The 26,328-nt window shown below is 33.0% G+C and overlaps 1 protein-coding gene across 4 annotated transcripts in view; it reads right to left on the bottom strand.

The window, feature by feature from the left end:
• The window catches only part of LOC143229960 (uncharacterized), a 164,875-nt gene that overhangs the window by 116,241 nt on the left and 22,306 nt on the right, over window positions 1-26,328 (bottom strand). For all 4 annotated transcript variants that reach the window (XM_076462851.1, XM_076462850.1, XM_076462849.1 and 1 more), the window contains exon 3: window positions 1,430-1,519. In XM_076462851.1, coding sequence (XP_076318966.1) covers window positions 1,430-1,519 — 90 coding nt within the window. The remainder of the gene's footprint in view (window positions 1-1,429; window positions 1,520-26,328) is intronic.

Below are 26,328 nucleotides of genomic sequence, written 5' to 3' on the forward strand. Positions count from 1 at the left end.
TCTTTATTGATCTTGTATTAGAGAAACTTCATAATAATGATTTATTTGCTGAACGTTGTTTATTAATCCTGTACTACCTGTAAAACATCAGTATCCTCAAACTAAAGGCAGATAGAGTGTGACAAAGTAAGTATGTACAAAGGTCTGATGTTTGCGCAATATTTATGTACTCATCAACAAATATGTCATTAATGCAGCCCCTTCACCCATAAAGATTTGTCATGGATATAACCTTTTCACCCATAAATATATGTCATGGATACAACCTCTTCACCCATAAAGATATGTCATGGATACAACCTCTTCACCCATAAAGATATGTCATGGATACAGCCTTTTCACCCATAAAGATATGTCATGGATACAAACTTTTCACCCATAAAGATATGTCATGGATACAACCTTTTCACCCGTAAAGACGTAAAGATATGTCATGGATACAGCCCCTTCACCCGTAAAGATATGTCATGGATACAACCTTTTCACATGTTACTGCCAGTAAACAGTTAACTGTCTATTTCTCAGAGTTCCTATGTGATGAAGCAAAACCAAAACTATATTTGTGCATACCCACCACGTACCTGTCACAATCAGCAAAAACTTTTCAGGAAGCAAAACTTAAAAAAAAAAAATTGTTGTGTAGTGTTATTTCTGCTGGAGCTACAGAAAGAATCGATCCCCAAAACTTAGCATTATAAGCTGTCAAGTTTTCTGCTAAGCCACCAGGGATGCCACGAAACAGATCAAAGATGTTTCACTGAGAATTTTATACACTTGTTTTCTAGTCATGATCCCTCCACTGGAAAATGATTCACTCAGCTGTGGATAATCCATTACCAAATGGTTTTACTACCAATACTGGTTATTTCTACAGAAATCCAAATGTACTGTTATGTCTTCCTGTCAATTCTGGTGATCTTGATAAAAGTCCAAACAAATGTTCGATTAATGTAAGGTGATACTGACCTTCACAAAATTAATAAGGGTAAAAAATTCTGGTAAATGAATATCCCCCAGTTATTGTCTTGAGGTTCCTACTGAATTGACTAACAACCGAGTAGTGAATCCAAGTGATCAAACCATGCAGATAAAAATCATCTTTTCACAACTGACCCTTCTTAGAGACCAGTCACCTAATGGCATGTTCACAATATTCCCATAACGAACCCAAGTATACCAACACAAACTGCTTCCTCTTTCTCTGTTGGTTTTCCATAAACCAAAGAGCTTGGAAACATTGTCATAAATGTCCACTTTGACATCTTCTCAGAACAGGTAGCAGAAATAAATAATCACGTATTCTCACAATGTAGGAAAATAAATGTACACAAAACTTACCAGGTTTTGTAACTATAAATGTTCATACTATGTTAAATGTATAATTCTCCAATGCACTGAACATCAGTTACTACAAATTTTAACTACTTACTGATTCTCCAGTGGTGAGAAATCCATGTCCTCTGTGTTATCAAACACCAGTGTTTCAACCATCGATCCTCTTGAACTCCCAAAAGAAACCCTAAAAAGTGTCAACCATTGTTTACTTTATGGTTTAAAAAAGTCTAAAATTAACATAATTTAGGTAATGCATATATATATACATATATGAACTATAATGCACCGAAGATGAGAAAAATATTTTTAACTAATACAGTTAACAAGAAAGTAACATTACCTTGTTATAATATCCATTAACTCAAATATTGTACACAAACCACTAATTTTGACAGTATGACAACTATTTATCAAACATTTTGGTATAATCTTATTATTATAAAAATTGTAGTGGTCAGAAAATTATTATTATGCACCAAGGTGGACACAGAAGATAGCCAGATGTGGCTTTACTATAACAAAATACACACACATTATTAGTATAAGCCATTTACTGTGCAATGAACGTTTTTTTGCAAGCTGGTGAAACATGATTAAAACTAAATATAATTGTCATAATACATTAGGCCCATTAACTTTTTAAAGACTACATCCTTATTTCATATTTCAAGTTTTAAATACTAGTACTAAAAACACACAATATTTATCATACACACATATACATTTGTGACATACATATCACTAAATTCAGTTTCTCAGGTGACTTGGGATACAATAAACACAAAACTGCTGTACCAGTTAACTGGAAGACAAACATCTTACTATCAGTAGGAAATGATAAACTTTCTTCCCATTTCTCTGCTGTACTAGTTAACTGGAAGACAAACATCTTACTATCAGTAAGAAATGACAAACTTTCTTCCCATTTCACTGCTGTACTAGTTAACTGGAAGACAAACATCTCATTATCAGTAGAAAATGATAAACTTTCTTCCCATTTCTCTGCTGTACTAGTTAACTGGAAGACAAACATCTTACTATCAGTAGGAAATGATAAACTTTCTTCCTATTTCTCTGCTGTACTAGTTAACTGGAAGACAAACATCTTACTATCAGTAGGAAATGATAAACTTTCTTCCCATTTCTCTGCTGTACTAGTTAACTGGAAGACAAACATCTTACTATCAGTAAGAAATGACAAACTTTCTTCCCATTTCTCTGTTGTACTAGTTAACTGGAAGACAAACATCTTACTATCAGTAGGAAATGATAAACTTTCTTCTTATTTCTCTGCTGTACTAGTTAACTGGAAGACAAACATCTTACTGTCAGTAGAAAATGATAAACTTTCTTCCCATTTCTCTGCTGTACTAGTTAACTGGAAGACAAACATCTTACTATCAGAAGAAAATGATAAACTTTCTTCCCATTTTTCTGCTGTACAAGTTAACTGGAAGACAAACATCTTACTATCAGTAGGAAATGATAAACTTTCTTCCTATTTCTCTGCTGTACTAGCTAACTGGAAGAAAAACATCTTACTATCAGTAGAAAATGATAAACTTTCTTCCTATTTCTCTGATGTACTAGTTAACTGGAAGACAAACATCTTACTATCAGTAGGAAATGATAAACTTTCTTCCCATTTCTCTGCTGTACTAGTTAACTGGAAGACAAACATCTTACTATCAGTAGGAAATGATAAACTTTCTTCCCATTTCTCTGCTGTACTAGTTAACTGGAAGACAAACATCTTACTATTAGTAGAAAATGATAAACTTTCTTCCTATTTCTCTGCTGTACTAGTTAACTGGAAGACAAACATCTTATTATCAGTAGGAAATGATAAACTTTCTTCCTATTTCTCTGCTGTACTAGTTAACTGGAAGACAAACATCTTATTATAAGTAGAAATGATAAACTTTCTTCCCATTTCTCTGCTGTACTAGTTAACTGGAAGACAAACATCTTACTATCAGTAGGAAATGATAAACTTTCTTCCTATTTCTCTGCTGTACTAGTTAACTGGAAGACAAACATCTTACTATCAGTAGAAAATGATAAACTTTCTTCCTATTTCTCTGCTCTACTAGTTAACTGGAAGACAAACATCTTACTATCAGTAGAAAATGATAAACTTTCTTCCTATTTCTCTGCTGTACTAGTTAACTGGAAGACAAACATCTTACTATCAGTAGAAAATGATAAACTTTCTTCCTATTTCTCTGCTGTACTAGTTAACTGGAACACAAACATCTTACTATCAGTAGAAAATGATAAACTTTCTTCCCATTTCTCTACTGTACTAGTTAACTGGAAGACAAACATCTTACTATCAGTAGAAAATGATAAACTTTCTTCCCATTTATCTGCTGTACTAGTTAACTGGAAGACAAACATCTTACTATCAGTAGGAAATGATAAACTTTCTTCCCATTTCTCTGCTGTACTAGTTAACTGGAAGACAAACATCTTACTATTAGTAGAAAATGATAAACTTTCTTCCTATTTCTCTGCTGCACTAGTGACCTGGAAGACAAACATCTTATTATCAGTAGGAAATGATAAACTTTCTTCCTATTTCTCTGCTGTACTAGTTAACTGGAAGACAAACATCTTACTATCAGTAGAAAATGATAAACTTTCTTCCTATTTCTCTGCTGTACTAGTTAACTGGAAAACAAACATCTCATTATCAGTAGAAAATGATAAACTTTCTTCCCATTTATCTGCTGTACTAGTTATCTGGAAGACAAACATCTTACTATCAGTAGAAAATGATAAACTTTCTTCCCATTTCTCTGCTGTACTAGTTGACTGGAAGACAAACATCTCACTATCAGTAGAAAATGATAAACTTTCTTCCCATTTCTCTGCTGTACTAGTTAACTGGAAGACAAACATCTTACGATCAGTAGAAAATGATAAACTTTCTTCCTATTTCTCTGCTGTACTAGTTAACTGGAAGACAAACATCTTACTATCAGTAGGAAATGATAAACATTCTTCCTATTTCTCTGCTGTACTAGTTGACTGGAAGACAAACATCTTACTATCAGTAGGAAATGATAAACTTTCTTCCCATTTCTCTGCTGTACTAGTTAACTGGAAAACAAACATCTCAGTATCAGTAGAAAATGATAAACTTTCTTCCCATTTCTCTGCTGTACTAGTTAACTGGAAGACAAACATCTCACTATCAGTAGAGAATGATAAACTTTCTTCCTATTTCTCTGCTGTACTAGTTAACTGGAAGACAAACATCTTACTATCAGTAGAAAATGATAAACTTTCTTCCTATTTCTCTGCTGTACTAGTGAACTGGAAGACAAACATCTTACTATCAGTAGAAAATGATAAACTTTCTTCCCATTTCTCTGCTGTACTAGTTAACTGGAAGACAAACATCTCACTATCAGTAGAAAATGATAAACTTTCTTCCTATTTCTCTGCTGTACTAGTTAACTGGAAGTCAAACATCTTATTATCAGTAGGAAATGATAAACTTTCTTCCTATTTCTCTGCTGTACTAGTTAACTGGAAGACAAACATCTTATTATAAGTAGGAAATGATAAACTTTCTTCCCATTTCTCTGCTGTACTAGTTAACTGGAAGACAAACATCTTATTATCAGTAGGAAATGATAAACTTTCTTCCTATTTCTCTGCTGTACTAGTTAACTGGAAGACAAACATCTTACTATCAGTAGAAAATGATAAACTTTCTTCCTATTTCTCTGCTCTACTAGTTAACTGGAAGACAAACATCTTACTATCAGTAGAAAATGATAAACTTTCTTCCTATTTCTCTGCTGTACTAGTTAACTGGAAGACAAACATCTTACTATCAGTAGAAAATGATAAACTTTCTTCCTATTTCTCTGCTGTACTAGTTAACTGGAAGACAAACATCTTACTATCAGTAGAAAATGATAAACTTTCTTCCTATTTCTCTGCTGTACTAGTGAACTGGAAGACAAACATCTTACTATCAGTAGAAAATGATAAACTTTCTTCCCATTTCTCTACTGTACTAGTTAACTGGAAGACAAACATCTTACTATCAGTAGAAAATGATAAACTTTCTTCCCATTTATCTGCTGTACTAGTTAACTGGAAGACAAACATCTTACTATCAGTAGGAAATGATAAACTTTCTTCCCATTTCTCTGCTGTACTAGTTAACTGGAAGACAAACATCTTACTATTAGTAGAAAATGATAAACTTTCTTCCTATTTCTCTGCTGCACTAGTTAACTGGAAGACAAACATCTTACTATCAGTAGGAAATGATAAACTTTCTTCCTATTTCTCTGCTGTACTAGTTAACTGGAAGACAAACATCTTACTATCAGTAGAAAATGATAAACTTTCTTCCTATTTCTCTGCTGTACTAGTTAACTGGAAAACAAACATCTCATTATCAGTAGAAAATGATAAACTTTCTTCCCATTTATCTGCTGTACTAGTTATCTGGAAGACAAACATCTTACTATCAGTAGAAAATGATAAACTTTCTTCCCATTTCTCTGCTGTACTAGTTGACTGGAAGACAAACATCTCACTATCAGTAGAAAATGATAAACTTTCTTCCCATTTCTCTGCTGTACTAGTTAACTGGAAGACAAACATCTTACGATCAGTAGAAAATGATAAACTTTCTTCCTATTTCTCTGCTGTACTAGTTAACTGGAAGACAAACATCTTACTATCAGTAGGAAATGATAAACATTCTTCCTATTTCTCTGCTGTACTAGTTGACTGGAAGACAAACATCTTACTATCAGTAGGAAATGATAAACTTTCTTCCCATTTCTCTGCTGTACTAGTTAACTGGAAAACAAACATCTCAGTATCAGTAGAAAATGATAAACTTTCTTCCCATTTCTCTGCTGTACTAGTTAACTGGAAGACAAACATCTCACTATCAGTAGAGAATGATAAACTTTCTTCCTATTTCTCTGCTGTACTAGTGAACTGGAAGACAAACATCTTACTATCAGTAGAAAATGATAAACTTTCTTCCCATTTCTCTGCTGTACTAGTTAACTGGAAGACAAACATCTCACTATCAGTAGAAAATGATAAACTTTCTTCCTATTTCTCTGCTGTACTAGTTAACTGGAAAACAAACATCTTACTATCAGTAGGAAATGATAAACTTTCTTCCTATTTCTCTGCTGTACTAGTTAACTGGAAGACAAACATCTCACTATCAGTAGAAAATGATAAACTTTCTTCCCATTTCTCTGCTGTACTAGTTAACTGGAAGACAAACATCTTACTATCAGTAGGAAATGATAAACTTTCTTACTATTTCTCTGCTGTACTAGTTAACTGGAAGACAAACATCTTACTATCAGTAGAAAATGATAAACTTTCTTCCTATTTCTCTGCTGTACTAGTTAACTGGAAGACAAACATCTTACTATCAGTAGAAAATGATAAACTTTCTTCCTATTTCTCTGCTGTACTAGTTAACTGGAAAACAAACATCTCATTATCAGTAGAAAATGATAAACTTTCTTCCCATTTATCTGCTGTACTAGTTAACTGGAAGACAAACATCTTACTATCAGTAGAAAATGATAAACTTTCTTCCCATTTCTCTGCTGTACTAGTTGACTGGAAGACAAACATCTCACTATCAGTAGAAAATGATAAACTTTCTTCCCATTTCTCTGCTGTACTAGTTAACTGGAAGACAAACATCTTACTATCAGTAGAAAATGATAAACTTTCTTCCTATTTCTCTGCTGTACTAGTTAACTGGAAGACAAACATCTTACTATCAGTAGGAAATGATAAACTTTCTTCCTATTTCTCTGCTGTACTAGTTGACTGGAAGACAAACATCTTACTATCAGTAGGAAATGATAAACTTTCTTCCCATTTCTCTGCTGTACTAGTTAACTGGAAAACAAACATCTCAGTATCAGTAGAAAATGATAAACTTTCTTCCCATTTCTCTGCTGTACTAGTTAACTGGAAGACAAACATCTCACTATCAGTAGAGAATGATAAACTTTCTTCCTATTTCTCTGCTGTACTAGTTAACTGGAAGACAAACATCTTACTATCAGTAGAAAATGATAAACTTTCTTCCTATTTCTCTGCTGTACTAGTGAACTGGAAGACAAACATCTTACTATCAGTAGAAAATGATAAACTTTCTTCCCATTTCTCTGCTGTACTAGTTAACTGGAAGACAAACATCTCACTATCAGTAGAAAATGATAAACTTTCTTCCTATTTCTCTGCTGTACTAGTTAACTGGAAGTCAAACATCTTATTATCAGTAGGAAATGATAAACTTTCTTCCTATTTCTCTGCTGTACTAGTTAACTGGAAGACAAACATCTTATTATAAGTAGGAAATGATAAACTTTCTTCCCATTTCTCTGCTGTACTAGTTAACTGGAAGACAAACATCTTACTATCAGTAGGAAATGATAAACTTTCTTCCTATTTCTCTGCTGTACTAGTTAACTGGAAGACAAACATCTTACTATCAGTAGAAAATGATAAACTTTCTTCCTATTTCTCTGCTCTACTAGTTAACTGGAAGACAAACATCTTACTATCAGTAGAAAATGATAAACTTTCTTCCCATTTCTCTGCTGTACTAGTTAACTGGAAGACAAACATCTTACTATCAGTAGAAAATGATAAACTTTCTTCCTATTTCTCTGCTGTACTAGTTAACTGGAAGACAAACATCTTACTATCAGTAGAAAATGATAAACTTTCTTCCTATTTCTCTGCTGTACTAGTTAACTGGAAGACAAACATCTTACTATCAGTAGAAAATGATAAACTTTCTTCCCATTTCTCTGCTGTACTAGTTAACTGGAAGACAAACATCTTACTATCAGTAGAAAATGATAAACTTTCTTCCCATTTCTCTGCTGTACTAGTTAACTGGAAGACAAACATCTTACTATCAGTAGGAAATGATAAACTTTCTTCCCATTTCTCTGCTGTACTAGTTAACTGGAAGACAAACATCTTACTATTAGTAGAAAATGATAAACTTTCTTCCTATTTCTCTGCTGTACTAGTTAACTGGAAGACAAACATCTTATTATCAGTAGGAAATGATAAACTTTCTTCCTATTTCTCTGCTGTACTAGTTAACTGGAAGACAAACATCTTACTATCAGTAGAAAATGATAAACTTTCTTCCTATTTCTCTGCTGTACTAGTTAACTGGAAAACAAACATCTCATTATCAGTAGAAAATGATAAACTTTCTTCCCATTTATCTGCTGTACTAGTTATCTGGAAGACAAACATCTTACTATCAGTAGAAAATGATAAACTTTCTTCCCATTTCTCTGCTGTACTAGTTGACTGGAAGACAAACATCTCACTATCAGTAGAAAATGATAAACTTTCTTCCCATTTCTCTGCTGTACTAGTTAACTGGAAGACAAACATCTTACTATCAGTAGAAAATGATAAACTTTCTTCCTATTTCTCTGCTGTACTAGTTAACTGGAAGACAAACATCTTACTATCAGTAGGAAATGATAAACTTTCTTCCTATTTCTCTGCTGTACTAGTTGACTGGAAGACAAACATCTTACTATCAGTAGGAAATGATAAACTTTCTTCCCATTTCTCTGCTGTACTAGTTAACTGGAAGACAAACATCTCACTATCAGTAGAAAATGATAAACTTTCTTCCCATTTCTCTGCTGTACTAGTTAACTGGAAGACAAACATCTCACTATCAGTAGAGAATGATAAACTTTCTTCCTATTTCTCTGCTGTACTAGTTAACTGGAAGACAAACATCTTACTATCAGTAGAAAATGATAAACTTTCTTCCCATTTCTCTGCTGTACTAGTTAACTGGAAGACAAACATCTTACTATCAGTAGAAAATGATAAACTTTCTTCCTATTTCTCTGCTGTACTAGTTAACTGGAAGACAAACATCTTACTATCAGTAGGAAATGATAAACTTTCTTCCTATTTCTCTGCTGTACTAGTTAACTGGAAGACAAACATCTCACTATCAGTAGAAAATGATAAACTTTCTTCCCATTTCTCTGCTGTACTAGTTAACTGGAAGACAAACATCTTACTATCAGTAGGAAATGATAAACTTTCTTCCTATTTCTCTGCTGTACTAGTTAACTGGAAGACAAACATCTTACTATCAGTAGAAAATGATAAACTTTCTTCCTATTTCTCTGCTGTACTAGTTAACTGGAAGACAAACATCTTACTATCAGTAGAAAATGATAAACTTTCTTCCTATTTCTCTGCTGTACTAGTTAACTGGAAGACAAACATCTCACTATCAGTAGAAAATGATAAACTTTCTTCCTATTTCTCTGCTGTACTAGTTAACTGGAAGACAAACATCTTACTATCAGTAGGAAATGATAAACTTTCTTCCCAATTCTCTGCTGTACTAGTTAACTGGAAGACAAACATCTTACTATCAGTAGAAAATGATAAACTTTCTTCCTATTTCTCTGCTGTACTAGTTAACTGGAAGACAAACATCTCACTATCAGTAGAAAATGATAAACTTTCTTCCCATTTCTCTGCTGTACTAGTTGACTGGAAGACAAACATCTTACTATCAGTAGGAAATGATAAACTTTCTTCCTATTTCTCTGCTGTACTAGTTAACTGGAAGACAAACATCTCACTATCAGTAGAAAATGATAAACTTTCTTCCTATTTCTCTGCTGTACTAGTTAACTGGAAGACAAACATCTTACTATCAGTAGGAAATGATAAACTTTCTTCCTATTTCTCTGCTGTACTAGTGAACTGGAAGACAAACATCTCACTATCAGTAGAAAATGATAAACTTTCTTCCCATTTCTCTGCTGTACTAGTTAACTGGAAGACAAACATCTCATTATCAGTAGAAAATGATAAACTTTCTTCCCATTTCTCTGCTATACTAGTTAACTGGAAGACAAACATCTTACTATCAGTAGGAAATGATAAACTTTCTTCCTATTTCTCTGCTGTACTAGTTAACTGGAAGACAAACATCTTACTATCAGTAGAAAATGATAAACTTTCTTCCTATTTCTCTGCTGTACTAGTTAACTGGAAGACAAACATCTTACTATCAGTAGAAAATGATAAACTTTCTTCCTATTTCTCTGCTGTACTAGTTAACTGGAAGACAAACATCTTACTATCAGTAGAAAATGATAAACTTTCTTCCCATTTCTCTGCTGTACTAGTTAACTGGAAGACAAACATCTTACTATCAGTAGGAAATGATAAACTTTCTTCCCATTTTTCTGCTGTACTAGTTAACTGGAAGACAAACATCTTACTATCAGTAGGAAATGATAAACTTTCTTCCCATTTCTCTGCTGTACTAGTTAACTGGAAAACAAACATCTTACTATTAGTAGAAAATGATAAACTTTCTTCCTATTTCTCTGCTGTACTAGTTAACTGGAAGACAAACATCTTATTATCAGTAGGAAATGATAAACTTTCTTCCTATTTCTCTGCTGTACTAGTTAACTGGAAGACAAACATCTTACTATCAGTAGGAAATGATAAACTTTCTTCCTATTTCTCTGCTGTACTAGTTAACTGGAAGACAAACATCTCATTATCAGTAGAAAATGATAAACTTTCTTCCCATTTCTCTGCTGTACTAGTTAACTGGAAGACAAACATCTTACTATCAGTAGGAAATGATAAACTTTCTTCCTATTTCTCTGCTGTACTAGTTAACTGGAAGACAAACATCTTACTATCAGTAGAAAATGATAAACTTTCTTCCTATTTCTCTGCTGTACTAGTTAACTGGAAGACAAACATCTTACTATCAGTAGAAAATGATAAACTTTCTTCCTATTTCTCTGCTGTACTAGTTAACTGGAAGACAAACATCTTACTATCAGTAGAAAATGATAAACTTTCTTCCCATTTCTCTGCTGTACTAGTTAACTGGAAGACAAACATCTTACTATATGTAGAAAATGATAAACTTTCTTCCTATTTCTCTGCTGTACTAATTAACTGGAAGACAAACATCTCACTATCAGTAGAAAATGATAAACTTTCTTCCCATTTCTCTGCTGTACTAGTTAACTGGAAGACAAACATCTCACTATCAGTAGAAAATGATAAACTTTCTTCCCATTTCTCTGCTGTACTAGTTAACTGGAAGACAAACATCTCACTATCAGTAGAAAATGATAAACTTTCTTCCCATTTCTCTGCTGTACTAGTTAACTGGAAGACAAACATCTTACTATCAGTAGGAAATGATAAACTTTCTTCCTATTTCTCTGCTGTACTAGTTGACTGGAAGACAAACATCTTACTATCAGTAGGAAATGATAAACTTTCTTCCCATTTCTCTGCTGTACTAGTTAACTGGAAAACAAACATCTCACTATCAGTAGAAAATGATAAACTTTCTTCCCATTTCTCTGCTGTACTAGTTAACTGGAAAACAAACATCTTATTATCAGTAGGAAATGATAAACTTTCTTCCTATTTCTCTGCTGTACTAGTTAACTGGAAGACAAACATCTTACTATCAGTAGAAAATGATAAACTTTCTTCCTATTTCTCTCATGTACTACTTAACTGGAAGAGAAACATCTTACTATCAGTAGGAAATGATAAACTTTCTTCCTATTTCTCTGCTGTACTAGTTAACTGGAAGACAAACATCTTACTATCAGTAGGAAATGATAAACTTTCTTCCTATTTCTCTGCTGTACTAGTTAACTGGAAGACAAACATCTTACTATCAGTAGAAAATGATAAACTTTCTTCCTATTTCTCTGATGTACTAGTTAACTGGAAGACAAACATCTTACTATCAGTAAGAAATGATAAACTTTCTTCCCATTTCTCTGCTGTACTAGTTAACTGGAAGACAAACATCTTACTATCAGTAGGAAATGATAAACTTTCTTCCCATTTCTCTGCTGTACTAGTTAACTGGAAGACAAACATCTTACTATCAGTAGAAAATGATAAACTTTCTTCCTATTTCTCTGCTGTACTAGTTAACTGGAAGACAAACATCTTACTATCAGTAGGAAATGATAAACTTTCTTCCTATTTCTCTGCTGTACTAGTTAACTGGAAGACAAACATCTTATTATCAGTAAAAAATGATAAACTTTCTTCCCATTTCTCTGCTGTACTAGTTAACTGGAAGACAAACATCTTACTATCAGTAGGAAATGATAAACTTTCTTCCTATTTCTCTGCTGTACTAGTTAACTGGAAGACAAACATCTTACTATCAGTAGAAAATGATAAACTTTCTTCCTATTTCTCTGCTGTACTAGTTAACTGGAAGACAAACATCTTACTATCAGTAGAAAATGATAAACTTTCTTCCTATTTCTCTGCTGTACTAGTTAACTGGAAGACAAACATCTTACTATCAGTAGAAAATGATAAACTTTCTTCCTATTTCTCTGCTGTACTAGTTAACTGGAAGACAAACATCTTACTATCAGTAGAAAATGATAAACTTTCTTCCTATTTCTCTGCTGTACTAGTTAACTGGAAGACAAACATCTTACTATCAGTAGAAAATGATAAACTTTCTTCCCATTTCTCTGCTGTACTAGTTAACTGGAAGACAAACATCTTACTATCAGTAGAAAATGATAAACTTTCTTCCCATTTCTCTGCTGTACTAGTTAACTGGAAGACAAACATCTTACTATCAGTAGGAAATGATAAACTTTCTTCCCATTTCTCTGCTGTACTAGTTAACTGGAAGACAAACATCTTACTATCAGTAGAAAATGATAAACTTTCTTCCTATTTCTCTGCTGTACTAGTTAACTGGAAGACAAACATCTTACTATCAGTAGGAAATGATAAACTTTCTTCCTATTTCTCTGCTGTACTAGTTAACTGGAAGACAAACATCTTACTATCAGTAGAAAATGATAAACTTTCTTCCTATTTCTCTGCTGTACTAGTTAACTGGAAGACAAACATCTCACTATCAGTAGAAAATGATAAACTTTCTTTCCATTTCTCTGCTGTACTAGTTAACTGGAAGACAAACATCTTACTATCAGTAGAAAATGATAAACTTTCTTCCCATTTCTCTGCTGTACTAGTTAACTGGAAGACAAACATCTTACTATCAGTAGAAAATGATAAACTTTCTTCCTATTTCTCTGCTGTACTAGTTAACTGGAAGACAAACATCTTACTATCAGTAGGAAATGATAAACTTTCTTCCTATTTCTCTGCTGTACTAGTTAACTGGAAGACAAACATCTTACTATCAGTAGGAAATGATAAACTTTCTTCCCATTTCTCTGCTGTACTAGTGAACTGGAAGACAAACATCTTACTATCAGTAGAAAATGATAAACTTTCTTCCCATTTCTCTGCTGTACTAGTTAACTGGAAGACAAACATCTCACTATCAGTAGAAAATGATAAACTTTCTTCCTATTTCTCTGCTGTACTAGTTAACTGGAAGACAAACATCTTACTATCAGTAGAAAATGATAAACTTTCTTCCTATTTCTCTGCTGTACTAGTTAACTGGAAGACAAACATCTTACTATCAGTAGGAAATGATAAACTTTCTTCCTATTTCTCTGCTGTACTAGTTAACTGGAAGACAAACATCTTACTATCAGTAGAAAATGATAAACTTTCTTCCCATTTCTCTGCTGTACTAGTTAACTGGAAGACAAACATCTCACTATCAGTAGAAAATGATAAACTTTCTTCCTATTTCTCTGCTGTACTAGTTAACTGGAAGACAAACATCTTACTATCAGTAGGAAATGATAAACTTTCTTCCTATTTCTCTGCTGTACTAGTTAACTGGAAGACAAACATCTTACTATCAGTAGAAAATGATAAACTTTCTTCCTATTTCTCTGCTGTACTAGTTAACTGGAAGACAAACATCTTACTATCAGTAGAAAATGATAAACTTTCTTCCTATTTCTCTGCTGTACTAGTTAACTGGAAGACAAACATCTTACTATCAGTAGAAAATGATAAACTTTCTTCCCATTTCTCTGCTGTACTAGTTAACTGGAAGACAAACATCTCACTATCAGTAGAGAATGATAAACTTTCTTCCCATTTCTCTGCTGTACTAGTTAACTGGAAGACAAACATCTTACTATCAGTAGGAAATGATAAACTTTCTTCCTATTTCTCTGCTGTACTAGTTAACTGGAAGACAAACATCTTACTATCAGTAGGAAATGATAAACTTTCTTCCCATTTCTCTGCTGTACTAGTTAACTGGAAGACAAACATCTCACTATCAGTAGAAAATGATAAACTTTCTTCCCATTTCTCTGCTGTACTAGTTAACTGGAAGACAAACATCTTACTATCAGTAGGAAATGATAAACTTTCTTCCTATTTCTCTGCTGTACTAGTTAACTGGAAGACAAACATCTTACTATCAGTAGAAAATGATAAACTTTCTTCCTATTTCTCTGCTGTACTAGTTAACTGGAAGACAAACATCTTACTATCAGTAGGAAATGATAAACTTTCTTCCTATTTCTCTGCTGTACTAGTGAACTGGAAGACAAACATCTTACTATCAGTAGAAAATGATAAACTTTCTTCCTATTTCTCTGCTGTACTAGTTAACTGGAAGACAAACATCTTACTATCAGTAGAAAATGATAAACTTTCTTCCCATTTCTCTGCTGTACTAGTTAACTGGAAGACAAACATCTTACTATCAGTAGAAAATGATAAACTTTCTTCCCATTTCTCTGCTGTACTAGTTAACTGGAAGACAAACATCTTACTATCAGTAGAAAATGATAAACTTTCTTCCCATTTCTCTGCTGTACTAGTTAACTGGAAGACAAACATCTCACTATCAGTAGAAAATGATAAACTTTCTTCCCATTTCTCTGCTGTACTAGTTAACTGGAAGACAAACATCTTACTATCAGTAGGAAATGATAAACATTCTTCCTATTTCTCTGCTGTACTAGTTGACTGGAAGACAAACATCTTACTATCAGTAGGAAATGATAAACTTTCTTCCCATTTCTCTGCTGTACTAGTTAACTGGAAAACAAACATCTCACTATCAGTAGAAAATGATAAACTTTCTTCCTATTTCTCTGCTGTACTAGTTAACTGGAAGACAAACATCTTACTATCAGTAGAAAATGATAAACTTTCTTCCTATTTCTCTCGTACTAGTTAACTGGAAGAGAAACATCTTACTATCAGTAGGAAATGATAAACTTTCTTCCTATTTCTCTGCTGTACTAGTGAACTGGAAGACAAACATCTTACTATCAGTAGAAAATGATAAACTTTCTTCCTATTTCTCTGCTGTACTAGTTAACTGGAAAACAAACATCTTACTATCAGTAGGAAATGATCAACTTTCTTCCTATTTCTCTACTGTACTAGTTAACTGGAAGACAAACATCTTACTATCAGTAGAAAATGATAAACTTTCTTCCTATTTCTCTGCTGTACTAGTTAACTGGAAGACAAACATCTTACTATCAGTAGGAAATGATAAACTTTCTTCCTATTTCTCTGCTGTACTAGTTAACTGGAAGAGAAACATCTTACTATCAGTAGGAAATGATAAACTTTCTTCCTATTTCTCTGCTGTACTAGTTAACTGGAAGACAAACATCTCACTATCAGTAGGAAATGATAAACTTTCTTTCTATTTCTCTGCTGTACTAGTTAACTGGAAGACAAACATCTTACTATCAGTAGAAAATGATAAACTTTCTTCCCATTTCTCTGCTGTACTAGTTAACTGGAAGACAAACATCTCACTATCAGTAGAAAATGATAAACTTTCTTCGGATTTCTCTGCTGTACTAGTTAACTGGAAGACAAACATCTTACTATCAGTAGGAAATGATAAACTTTCTTCCTATTTCTCTGCTGTACTAGTGAACTGGAAGACAAACATCTCACTATCAGTAGAAAATGATAAAATTTCTTCCCATTTCTCTGCTGTACTAGTTAACTGGAAGACAAACATCTCATTATCAGTAGAAAATGATAAACTTTCTTCCCATTTCTCTGCTATACTAGTTAACTAGAAGACAAACATCTTACTATCAGTAGGAAATGATAAACTTTCTTCCTATTTCTCTGCTGTACTAGTTAACTGGAAGACAAACATCTTACTATCAGTAGAAAATGATAAACTTTCTTCCTATTTCTCTGCTGTACTAGTTAACTGGAAGACAAACATCTTACTATCAGTAGAAAATGATAAACTTTCTTCCTATTTCTCTGCTGTACTAGTTAACTGGAAGACAAACATCTTACTATCAGTAGAAAATGATAAACTTTCTTCCCATTTCTCTGCTGTACTAGTTAACTGGAAGACAAACATCTTACTATCAGTAGGAAATGATAAACTTTCTTCCCATTTCTCTGCTGTACTAGTTAACTGGAAGACAAACATCTTACTATCAGTAGGAAATGATAAACTTTCTTCCCATTTCTCTGCTGTACTAGTTAACTGGAAGACAAACATCTTACTATTAGTAGAAAATGATAAACTTTCTTCCTATTTCTCTGCTGTACTAGTTAACTGGAAGACAAACATTTTATTATCAGTAGGAAATGATAAACTTTCTTCCTATTTCTCTGCTGTACTAGTTAACTGGAAGACAAACATCTCATTATCAGTAGAAAATGATAAACTATCTTCCCATTTATCTGCTGTACTAGTTATCTGGAAGACAAACATCTTACTATCAGTAGGAAATGATAAACTTTCTTCCTATTTCTCTGCTGTACTAGTTGACTGGAAGACAAACATCTTACTATCAGTAGAAAATGATAAACTTTCTTCCTATTTCTCTGCTGTACTAGTTAACTGGAAGACAAACATCTTACTATCAGTAGAAAATGATAAACTTTCTTCCTATTTCTCTGCTGTACTAGTTAACTGGAAGACAAACATCTTACTATCAGTAGAAAATGATAAACTTTCTTCCCATTTCTCTGCTGTACTAGTTAACTGGAAGACAAACATCTTACTATCAGTAGAAAATGATAAACTTTCTTCCCATTTCTCTGCTGTACTAGTTAACTGGAAGACAAACATCTTACTATCAGTAGGAAATGATAAACTTTCTTCCTATTTCTCTGCTGTACTAGTTAACTGGAAGACAAACATCTTACTATCAGTAGAAAATGATAAACTTTCTTCCCATTTCTCTGCTGTACTAGTTAACTGGAAGACAAACATCTTACTATCAGTAGAAAATGATAAACTTTCTTCCCATTTCTCTGCTGTACTAGTTAACTGGAAGACAAACATCTCACTATCAGTAGAAAATGATAAACTTTCTTCCTATTTCTCTGCTGTACTAGTTAACTGGAAGACAAACATCTTACTATCAGTAGGAAATGATAAACTTTCTTCCCTATTTCTCTGCTGTACTAGTTAACTGGAAGACAAACATCTTACTATCAGTAGAAAATGATAAACTTTCTTCCTATTTCTCTGCTGTACTAGTTAACTGGAAGACAAACATCTTACTATCAGTAGAAAATGATAAACTTTCTTCCTATTTCTCTGCTGTACTAGTTAACTGGAAGACAAACATCTTACTATCAGTAGAAAATGATAAACTTTCTTCCTATTTCTCTGCTGTACTAGTTAACTGGAAGACAAACATCTTACTATCAGTAGAAAATGATAAACTTTCTTCCTATTTCTCTGCTGTACTAGTTAACTGGAAGACAAACATCTTACTATCAGTAGGAAATGATAAACTTTCTTCCTATTTCTCTGCTGTACTAGTTAACTGGAAGACAAACATCTTACTATCAGTAGAAAATGATAAACTTTCTTCCTATTTCTCTGCTGTACTAGTTAACTGGAAGACAAACATCTTACTATCAGTAGAAAATGATAAACTTTCTTCCTATTTCTCTGCTGTACTAGTTAACTGGAAGACAAACATCTTACTATCAGTAGGAAATGATAAACTTTCTTCCTATTTCTCTGCTGTACTAGTTAACTGGAAGACAAACATCTTACTATCAGTAGAAAATGATAAACTTTCTTCCCATTTCTCTGCTGTACTAGTTAACTGGAAGACAAACATCTTACTATCAGTAGAAAATGATAAACTTTCTTCCTATTTCTCTGCTGTACTAGTTAACTGGAAGACAAACATCTTACTATCAGTAGAAAATGATAAACTTTCTTCCTATTTCTCTGCTGTACTAGTTAACTGGAAGACAAACATCTTACTATCAGTAGAAAATGATAAACTTTCTTCCCATTTCTCTGCTGTACTAGTTAACTGGAAGACAAACATCTTACTATCAGTAGAAAATGATAAACTTTCTTCCCATTTCTCTGCTGTACTAGTTAACTGGAAGACAAACATCTTACTATCAGTAGGAAATGATAAACTTTCTTCCCATTTCTCTGCTGTACTAGTTAACTGGAAGACAAACATCTTACTATCAGTAGAAAATGATAAACTTTCTTCCTATTTCTCTGCTGTACTAGTTAACTGGAAGACAAACATCTTACTATCAGTAGGAAATGATAAACTTTCTTCCTATTTCTCTGCTGTACTAGTTAACTGGAAGACAAACATCTTACTATCAGTAGAAAATGATAAACTTTCTTCCCATTTCTCTGCTGTACTAGTTAACTGGAAGACAAACATCTTACTATCAGTAGGAAATGATAAACTTTCTTCCTATTTCTCTGCTGTACTAGTTAACTGGAAGACAAACATCTTACTATCAGTAGAAAATGATAAACTTTCTTCCTATTTCTCTGCTGTACTAGTTAACTGGAAGACAAACATCTTACTATCAGTAGAAAATGATAAACTTTCTTCCTATTTCTCTGCTGTACTAGTTAACTGGAAGACAAACATCTTACTATCAGTAGAAAATGATAAACTTTCTTCCCATTTCTCTGCTGTACTAGTTAACTGGAAGACAAACATCTTACTATCAGTAGAAAATGATAAACTTTCTTCCCATTTCTCTGCTGTACTAGTTAACTGGAAGACAAACATCTTACTATCAGTAGGAAATGATAAACTTTCTTCAGTAGAAAATGATAAATTTCTCTGCTGTACTAGTTAACTGGAAGACAAACATCTTACTATCAGTAGAAAATGATAAACTTTCTTCCTATTTCTCTGCTGTACTAGTTAACTGGAAGACAAACATCTTACTATCAGTAGAAAATGATAAACTTTCTTCCTATTTCTCTGCTGTACTAGTTAACTGGAAGACAAACATCTTACTATCAGTAGAAAATGATAAACTTTCTTCCCATTTCTCTGCTGTACTAGTTAACTGGAAGACAAACATCTTACTATCAGTAGGAAATGATAAACTTTCTTCCTATTTCTCTGCTGTACTAGTTAACTGGAAGACAAACATCTTACTATCAGTAGAAAATGATAAACTTTCTTCCTATTTCTCTGCTGTACTAGTTAACTGGAAGACAAACATCTTACTATCAGTAGAAAATGATAAACTTTCTTCCCATTTCTCTGCTGTACTAGTTAACTGGAAGACAAACATCTTACTATCAGTAGAAAATGATAAACTTTCTTCCCATTTCTCTGCTGTACTAGTTAACTGGAAGACAAACATCTTACTATCAGTAGGAAATGATAAACTTTCTTCCTATTTCTCTGCTGTACTAGTTAACTGGAAGACAAACATCTTACTATCAGTAGAAAATGATAAACTTTCTTCCTATTTCTCTGCTGTACTAGTTAACTGGAAGACAAACATCTTACTATCAGTAGAAAATGATAAACTTTCTTCCTATTTCTCTGCTGTACTAGTTAACTGGAAGACAAACATCTTACTATCAGTAGAAAATGATAAACTTTCTTCCTATTTCTCTGCTGTACTAGTTAACTGGAAGACAAACATCTTACTATCAGTAGAAAATGATAAACTTTCTTCCTATTTCTCTGCTGTACTAGTTAACTGGAAGACAAACATCTTACTATCAGTAGGAAATGATAAACTTTCTTCCTATTTCTCTGCTGTACTAGTTAACTGGAAGACAAACAACATCTTACTATCAGTAGAAAATGATAAACTTTCTTCCTATTTCTCTGCTGTACTAGTTAACTGGAAGACAAACATCTTACTATCAGTAGAAAATGATAAACTTTCTTCCCATTTCTCTGCTGTACTAGTTAACTGGAAGACAAACATCTTACTATCAGTAGAAAATGATAAACTTTCTTCCTATTTCTCTGCTGTACTAGTTAACTGGAAGACAAACATCTTACTATCAGTAGAAATGATAAACTTTCTTCCTATTTCTCTGCTGTACTAGTTAACTGGAAGACAAACATCTTACTATCAGTAGAAAATGATAAACTTTCTTCCCATTTCTCTGCTGTACTAGTTAACTGGAAGACAAACATCTTACTATCAGTAGAAAATGATAAACTTTCTTCCCATTTCTCTGCTGTACTAGTTAACTGGAAGACAAACATCTTACTATCAGTAGGAAATGATAAACTTTCTTCCTATTTCTCTGCTGTACTAGTTAACTGGAAGACAAACATCTTACTATCAGTAGAAAATGATAAACTTTCTTCCTATTTCTCTGCTGTACTAGTTAACTGGAAGACAAACATCTTACTATCAGTAGAAAATGATAAACTTTCTTCCTATTTCTCTGCTGTACTAGTTAACTGGAAGACAAACATCTTACTATCAGTAGAAAATGATAAACTTTCTTCCCATTTCTCTGCTGTACTAGTTAACTGGAAGACAAACATCTTACTATCAGTAGGAAATGATAAACTTTCTTCCCATTTCTCTGCTGTACTAGTTAACTGGAAGACAAACATCTTACTATCAGTAGGAAATGATAAACTTTCTTCCCATTTCTCTGCTGTACTAGTTAACTGGAAGACAAACATCTTACTATCAGTAGAAAATGATAAACTTTCTTCCTATTTCTCTGCTGTACTAGTTAACTGGAAGACAAACATCTTACTATCAGTAGGAAATGATAAACTTTCTTCCTATTTCTCTGCTGTACTAGTTAACTGGAAGACAAACATCTTACTATCAGTAGAAAATGATAAACTTTCTTCCCATTTCTCTGCTGTACTAGTTAACTGGAAGACAAACATCTTACTATCAGTAGGAAATGATAAACTTTCTTCCTATTTCTCTGCTGTACTAGTTAACTGGAAGACAAACATCTTACTATCAGTAGAAAATGATAAACTTTCTTCCTATTTCTCTGCTGTACTAGTTAACTGGAAGACAAACATCTTACTATCAGTAGAAAATGATAAACTTTCTTCCTATTTCTCTGCTGTACTAGTTAACTGGAAGACAAACATCTTACTATCAGTAGAAAATGATAAACTTTCTTCCCATTTCTCTGCTGTACTAGTTAACTGGAAGACAAACATCTTACTATCAGTAGAAAATGATAAACTTTCTTCCCATTTCTCTGCTGTACTAGTTAACTGGAAGACAAACATCTTACTATCAGTAGGAAATGATAAACTTTCTTCCTATTTCTCTGCTGTACTAGTTAACTGGAAGACAAACATCTTACTATCAGTAGAAAATGATAAACTTTCTTCCTATTTCTCTGCTGTACTAGTTAACTGGAAGACAAACATCTTACTATCAGTAGGAAATGATAAACTTTCTTCCCATTTCTCTGCTGTACTAGTTAACTGGAAGACAAACATCTTACTATCAGTAGAAAATGATAAACTTTCTTCCTATTTCTCTGCTGTACTAGTTAACTGGAAGACAAACATCTTACTATCAGTAGGAAATGATAAACTTTCTTCCCATTTCTCTGCTGTACTAGTTAACTGGAAGACAAACATCTTACTATCAGTAGGAAATGATAAACTTTCTTCCTATTTCTCTGCTGTACTAGTTAACTGGAAGACAAACATCTTACTATCAGTAGGAAATGATAAACTTTCTTCCCATTTCTCTGCTGTACTAGTTAACTGGAAGACAAACATCTTACTATCAGTAGAAAATGATAAACTTTCTTCCCATTTCTCTGCTGTACTAGTTAACTGGAAGACAAACATCTTACTATCAGTAGAAAATGATAAACTTTCTTCCTATTTCTCTGCTGTACTAGTTAACTGGAAGACAAACATCTTACTATCAGTAGAAAATGATAAACTTTCTTCCTATTTCTCTGCTGTACTAGTTAACTGGAAGACAAACATCTTACTATCAGTAGAAAATGATAAACTTTCTTCCTATTTCTCTGCTGTACTAGTTAACTGGAAGACAAACATCTTACTATCAGTAGAAAATGATAAACTTTCTTCCTATTTCTCTGCTGTACTAGTTAACTGGAAGACAAACATCTTACTATCAGTAGAAAATGATAAACTTTCTTCCTATTTCTCTGCTGTACTAGTTAACTGGAAGACAAACATCTTACTATCAGTAGAAAATGATAAACTTTCTTCCTATTTCTCTGCTGTACTAGTTAACTGGAAGACAAACATCTTACTATCAGTAGAAAATGATAAACTTTCTTCCCATTTCTCTGCTGTACTAGTTAACTGGAAGACAAACATCTTACTATCAGTAGGAAATGATAAACTTTCTTCCTATTTCTCTGCTGTACTAGTTAACTGGAAGACAAACATCTTACTATCAGTAGGAAATGATAAACTTTCTTCCCATTTCTCTGCTGTACTAGTTAACTGGAAGACAAACATCTTACTATCAGTAGAAAATGATAAACTTTCTTCCCATTTCTCTGCTGTACTAGTTAACTGGAAGACAAACATCTTACTATCAGTAGGAAATGATAAACTTTCTTCCTATTTCTCTGCTGTACTAGTTAACTGGAAGACAAACATCTTACTATCAGTAGAAAATGATAAACTTTCTTCCTATTTCTCTGCTGTACTAGTTAACTGGAAGACAAACATCTTACTATCAGTAGAAAATGATAAACTTTCTTCCCATTTCTCTGCTGTACTAGTTAACTGGAAGACAAACATCTTACTATCAGTAGAAAATGATAAACTTTCTTCCTATTTCTCTGCTGTACTAGTTAACTGGAAGACAAACATCTTACTATCAGTAGGAAATGATAAACTTTCTTCCTATTTCTCTGCTGTACTAGTTAACTGGAAGACAAACATCTTACTATCAGTAGAAAATGATAAACTTTCTTCCTATTTCTCTGCTGTACTAGTTAACTGGAAGACAAACATCTTACTATCAGTAGAAAATGATAAACTTTCTTCCTATTTCTCTGCTGTACTAGTTAACTGGAAGACAAACATCTTACTATCAGTAGAAAATGATAAACTTTCTTCCCATTTCTCTGCTGTACTAGTTAACTGGAAGACAAACATCTTACTATCAGTAGAAAATGATAAACTTTCTTCCCATTTCTCTGCTGTACTAGTTAACTGGAAGACAAACATCTTACTATCAGTAGGAAATGATAAACTTTCTTCCTATTTCTCTGCTGTACTAGTTAACTGGAAGACAAACATCTTACTATCAGTAGGAAATGATAAACTTTCTTCCCATTTCTCTGCTGTACTAGTTAACTGGAAGACAAACATCTTACTATCAGTAGAAAATGATAAACTTTCTTCCCATTTCTCTGCTGTACTAGTTAACTGGAAGACAAACATCTTACTATCAGTAGGAAATGATAAACTTTCTTCCTATTTCTCTGCTGTACTAGTTAACTGGAAGACAAACATCTTACTATCAGTAGAAAATGATAAACTTTCTTCCTATTTCTCTGCTGTACTAGTTAACTGGAAGAGAAACATCTTACTATCAGTAGGAAATGATAAACTTTCTTCCTATTTCTCTGCTGTACTAGTTAACTGGAAGACAAACATCTTACTATCAGTAGAAAATGATAAACTTTCTTCCCATTTCTCTGCTGTACTAGTTAACTGGAAGACAAACATCTTACTATCAGTAGAAAATGATAAACTTTCTTCCTATTTCTCTGCTGTACTAGTTAACTGGAAGACAAACATCTTACTATCAGTAGAAAATGATAAACTTTCTTCCCATTTCTCTGCTGTACTAGTTAACTGGAAGACAAACATCTCATTATCAGTAGAGAATGATAAACTTTCTTCCCATTTCTCTGCTGTACTAGTTAACTGGAAGACAAACATCTCACTATCAGTAGAAAATGATAAACTTTCTTCCCATTTCTCTGCTGTACTAGTTAACTGGAAGACAAACATCTTACTATCAGTAGGAAATGATAAACTTTCTTCCTATTTCTCTGCTGTACTAGTTAACTGGAAGACAAACATCTTACTATCAGTAGGAAATGATAAACTTTCTTCCCATTTCTCTGCTGTACTAGTTAACTGGAAAACAAACATCTTACTATCAGTAGAAAATGATAAACTTTCTTCCTATTTCTCTGCTGTACTAGTTAACTGGAAGACAAACATCTTACTATCAGTAGAAAATGATAAACTTTCTTCCTATTTCTCTGCTGTACTAGTTAACTGGAAGACAAACATCTTACTATCAGTAGGAAATGATAAACTTTCTTCCTATTTCTCTGCTGTACTAGTTAACTGGAAGACAAACATCTTACTATCAGTAGAAAATGATAAACTTTCTTCCTATTTCTCTGCTGTACTAGTTAACTGGAAGACAAACATCTTACTATCAGTAGGAAATGATAAACTTTCTTCCTATTTCTCTGCTGTACTAGTTAACTGGAAGACAAACATCTTACTATCAGTAGAAAATGATAAACTTTCTTCCTATTTCTCTGCTGTACTAGTTAACTGGAAGACAAACATCTTACTATCAGTAGGAAATGATAAACTTTCTTCCTATTTCTCTGCTGTACTAGTTAACTGGAAGACAAACATCTTACTATCAGTAGGAAATGATAAACTTTCTTCCTATTTCTCTGCTGTACTAGTTAACTGGAAGACAAACATCTCACTATCAGTAGGAAATGATAAACTTTCTTCCTATTTCTCTGCTGTACTAGTTAACTGGAAGACAAACATCTTACTATCAGTAGAAAATGATAAACTTTCTTCCCATTTCTCTGCTGTACTAGTTAACTGGAAGACAAACATCTCACTATCAGTAGAAAATGATAAACTTTCTTCCCATTTCTCTGCTGTACTAGTTAACTGGAAGACAAACATCTTACTATCAGTAGGAAATGATAAACTTTCTTCCTATTTCTCTGCTGTACTAGTGAACTGGAAGACAAACATCTCACTATCAGTAGAAAATGATAAAATTTCTTCCCATTTCTCTGCTGTACTAGTTAACTGGAAGACAAACATCTTACTATCAGTAGAAAATGATAAACTTTCTTCCCATTTCTCTGCTGTACTAGTTAACTGGAAGACAAACATCTTACTATCAGTAGGAAATGATAAACTTTCTTCCTATTTCTCTGCTGTACTAGTTAACTGGAAGACAAACATCTTACTATCAGTAGAAAATGATAAACTTTCTTCCTATTTCTCTGCTGTACTAGTTAACTGGAAGACAAACATCTTACTATCAGTAGAAAATGAGAAACTTTCTTCCTATTTCTCTGCTGTACTAGTTAACTGGAAGACAAACATCTTACTATCAGTAGAAAATGATAAACTTTCTTCCCATTTCTCTGCTGTACTAGTTAACTGGAAGACAAACATCTTACTATCAGTAGGAAATGATAAACTTTCTTCCCATTTCTCTCCTGTACTAGTTAACCGGAAGACAAACATCTTACTATCAGTAGGAAATGATAAACTTTCTTCCCATTTCTCTGCTGTACTAGTTAACTGGAAGACAAACATCTTACTATTAGTAGAAAATGATAAACTTTCTTCCTATTTCTCTGCTGTACTAGTTAACTGGAAGACAAACATCTTATTATCAGTAGGAAATGATAAACTTTCTTCCTATTTCTCTGCTGTACTAGTTAACTGGAAGACAAACATCTCATTATCAGTAGAAAATGATAAACTTTCTTCCCATTTCTCT

The sequence above is a fragment of the Tachypleus tridentatus genome, chromosome 10 (assembly GCF_004210375.1).
Source record: "Tachypleus tridentatus isolate NWPU-2018 chromosome 10, ASM421037v1, whole genome shotgun sequence".
NCBI classification, from domain to species: Eukaryota; Metazoa; Arthropoda; class Merostomata; order Xiphosura; family Limulidae; genus Tachypleus; species Tachypleus tridentatus.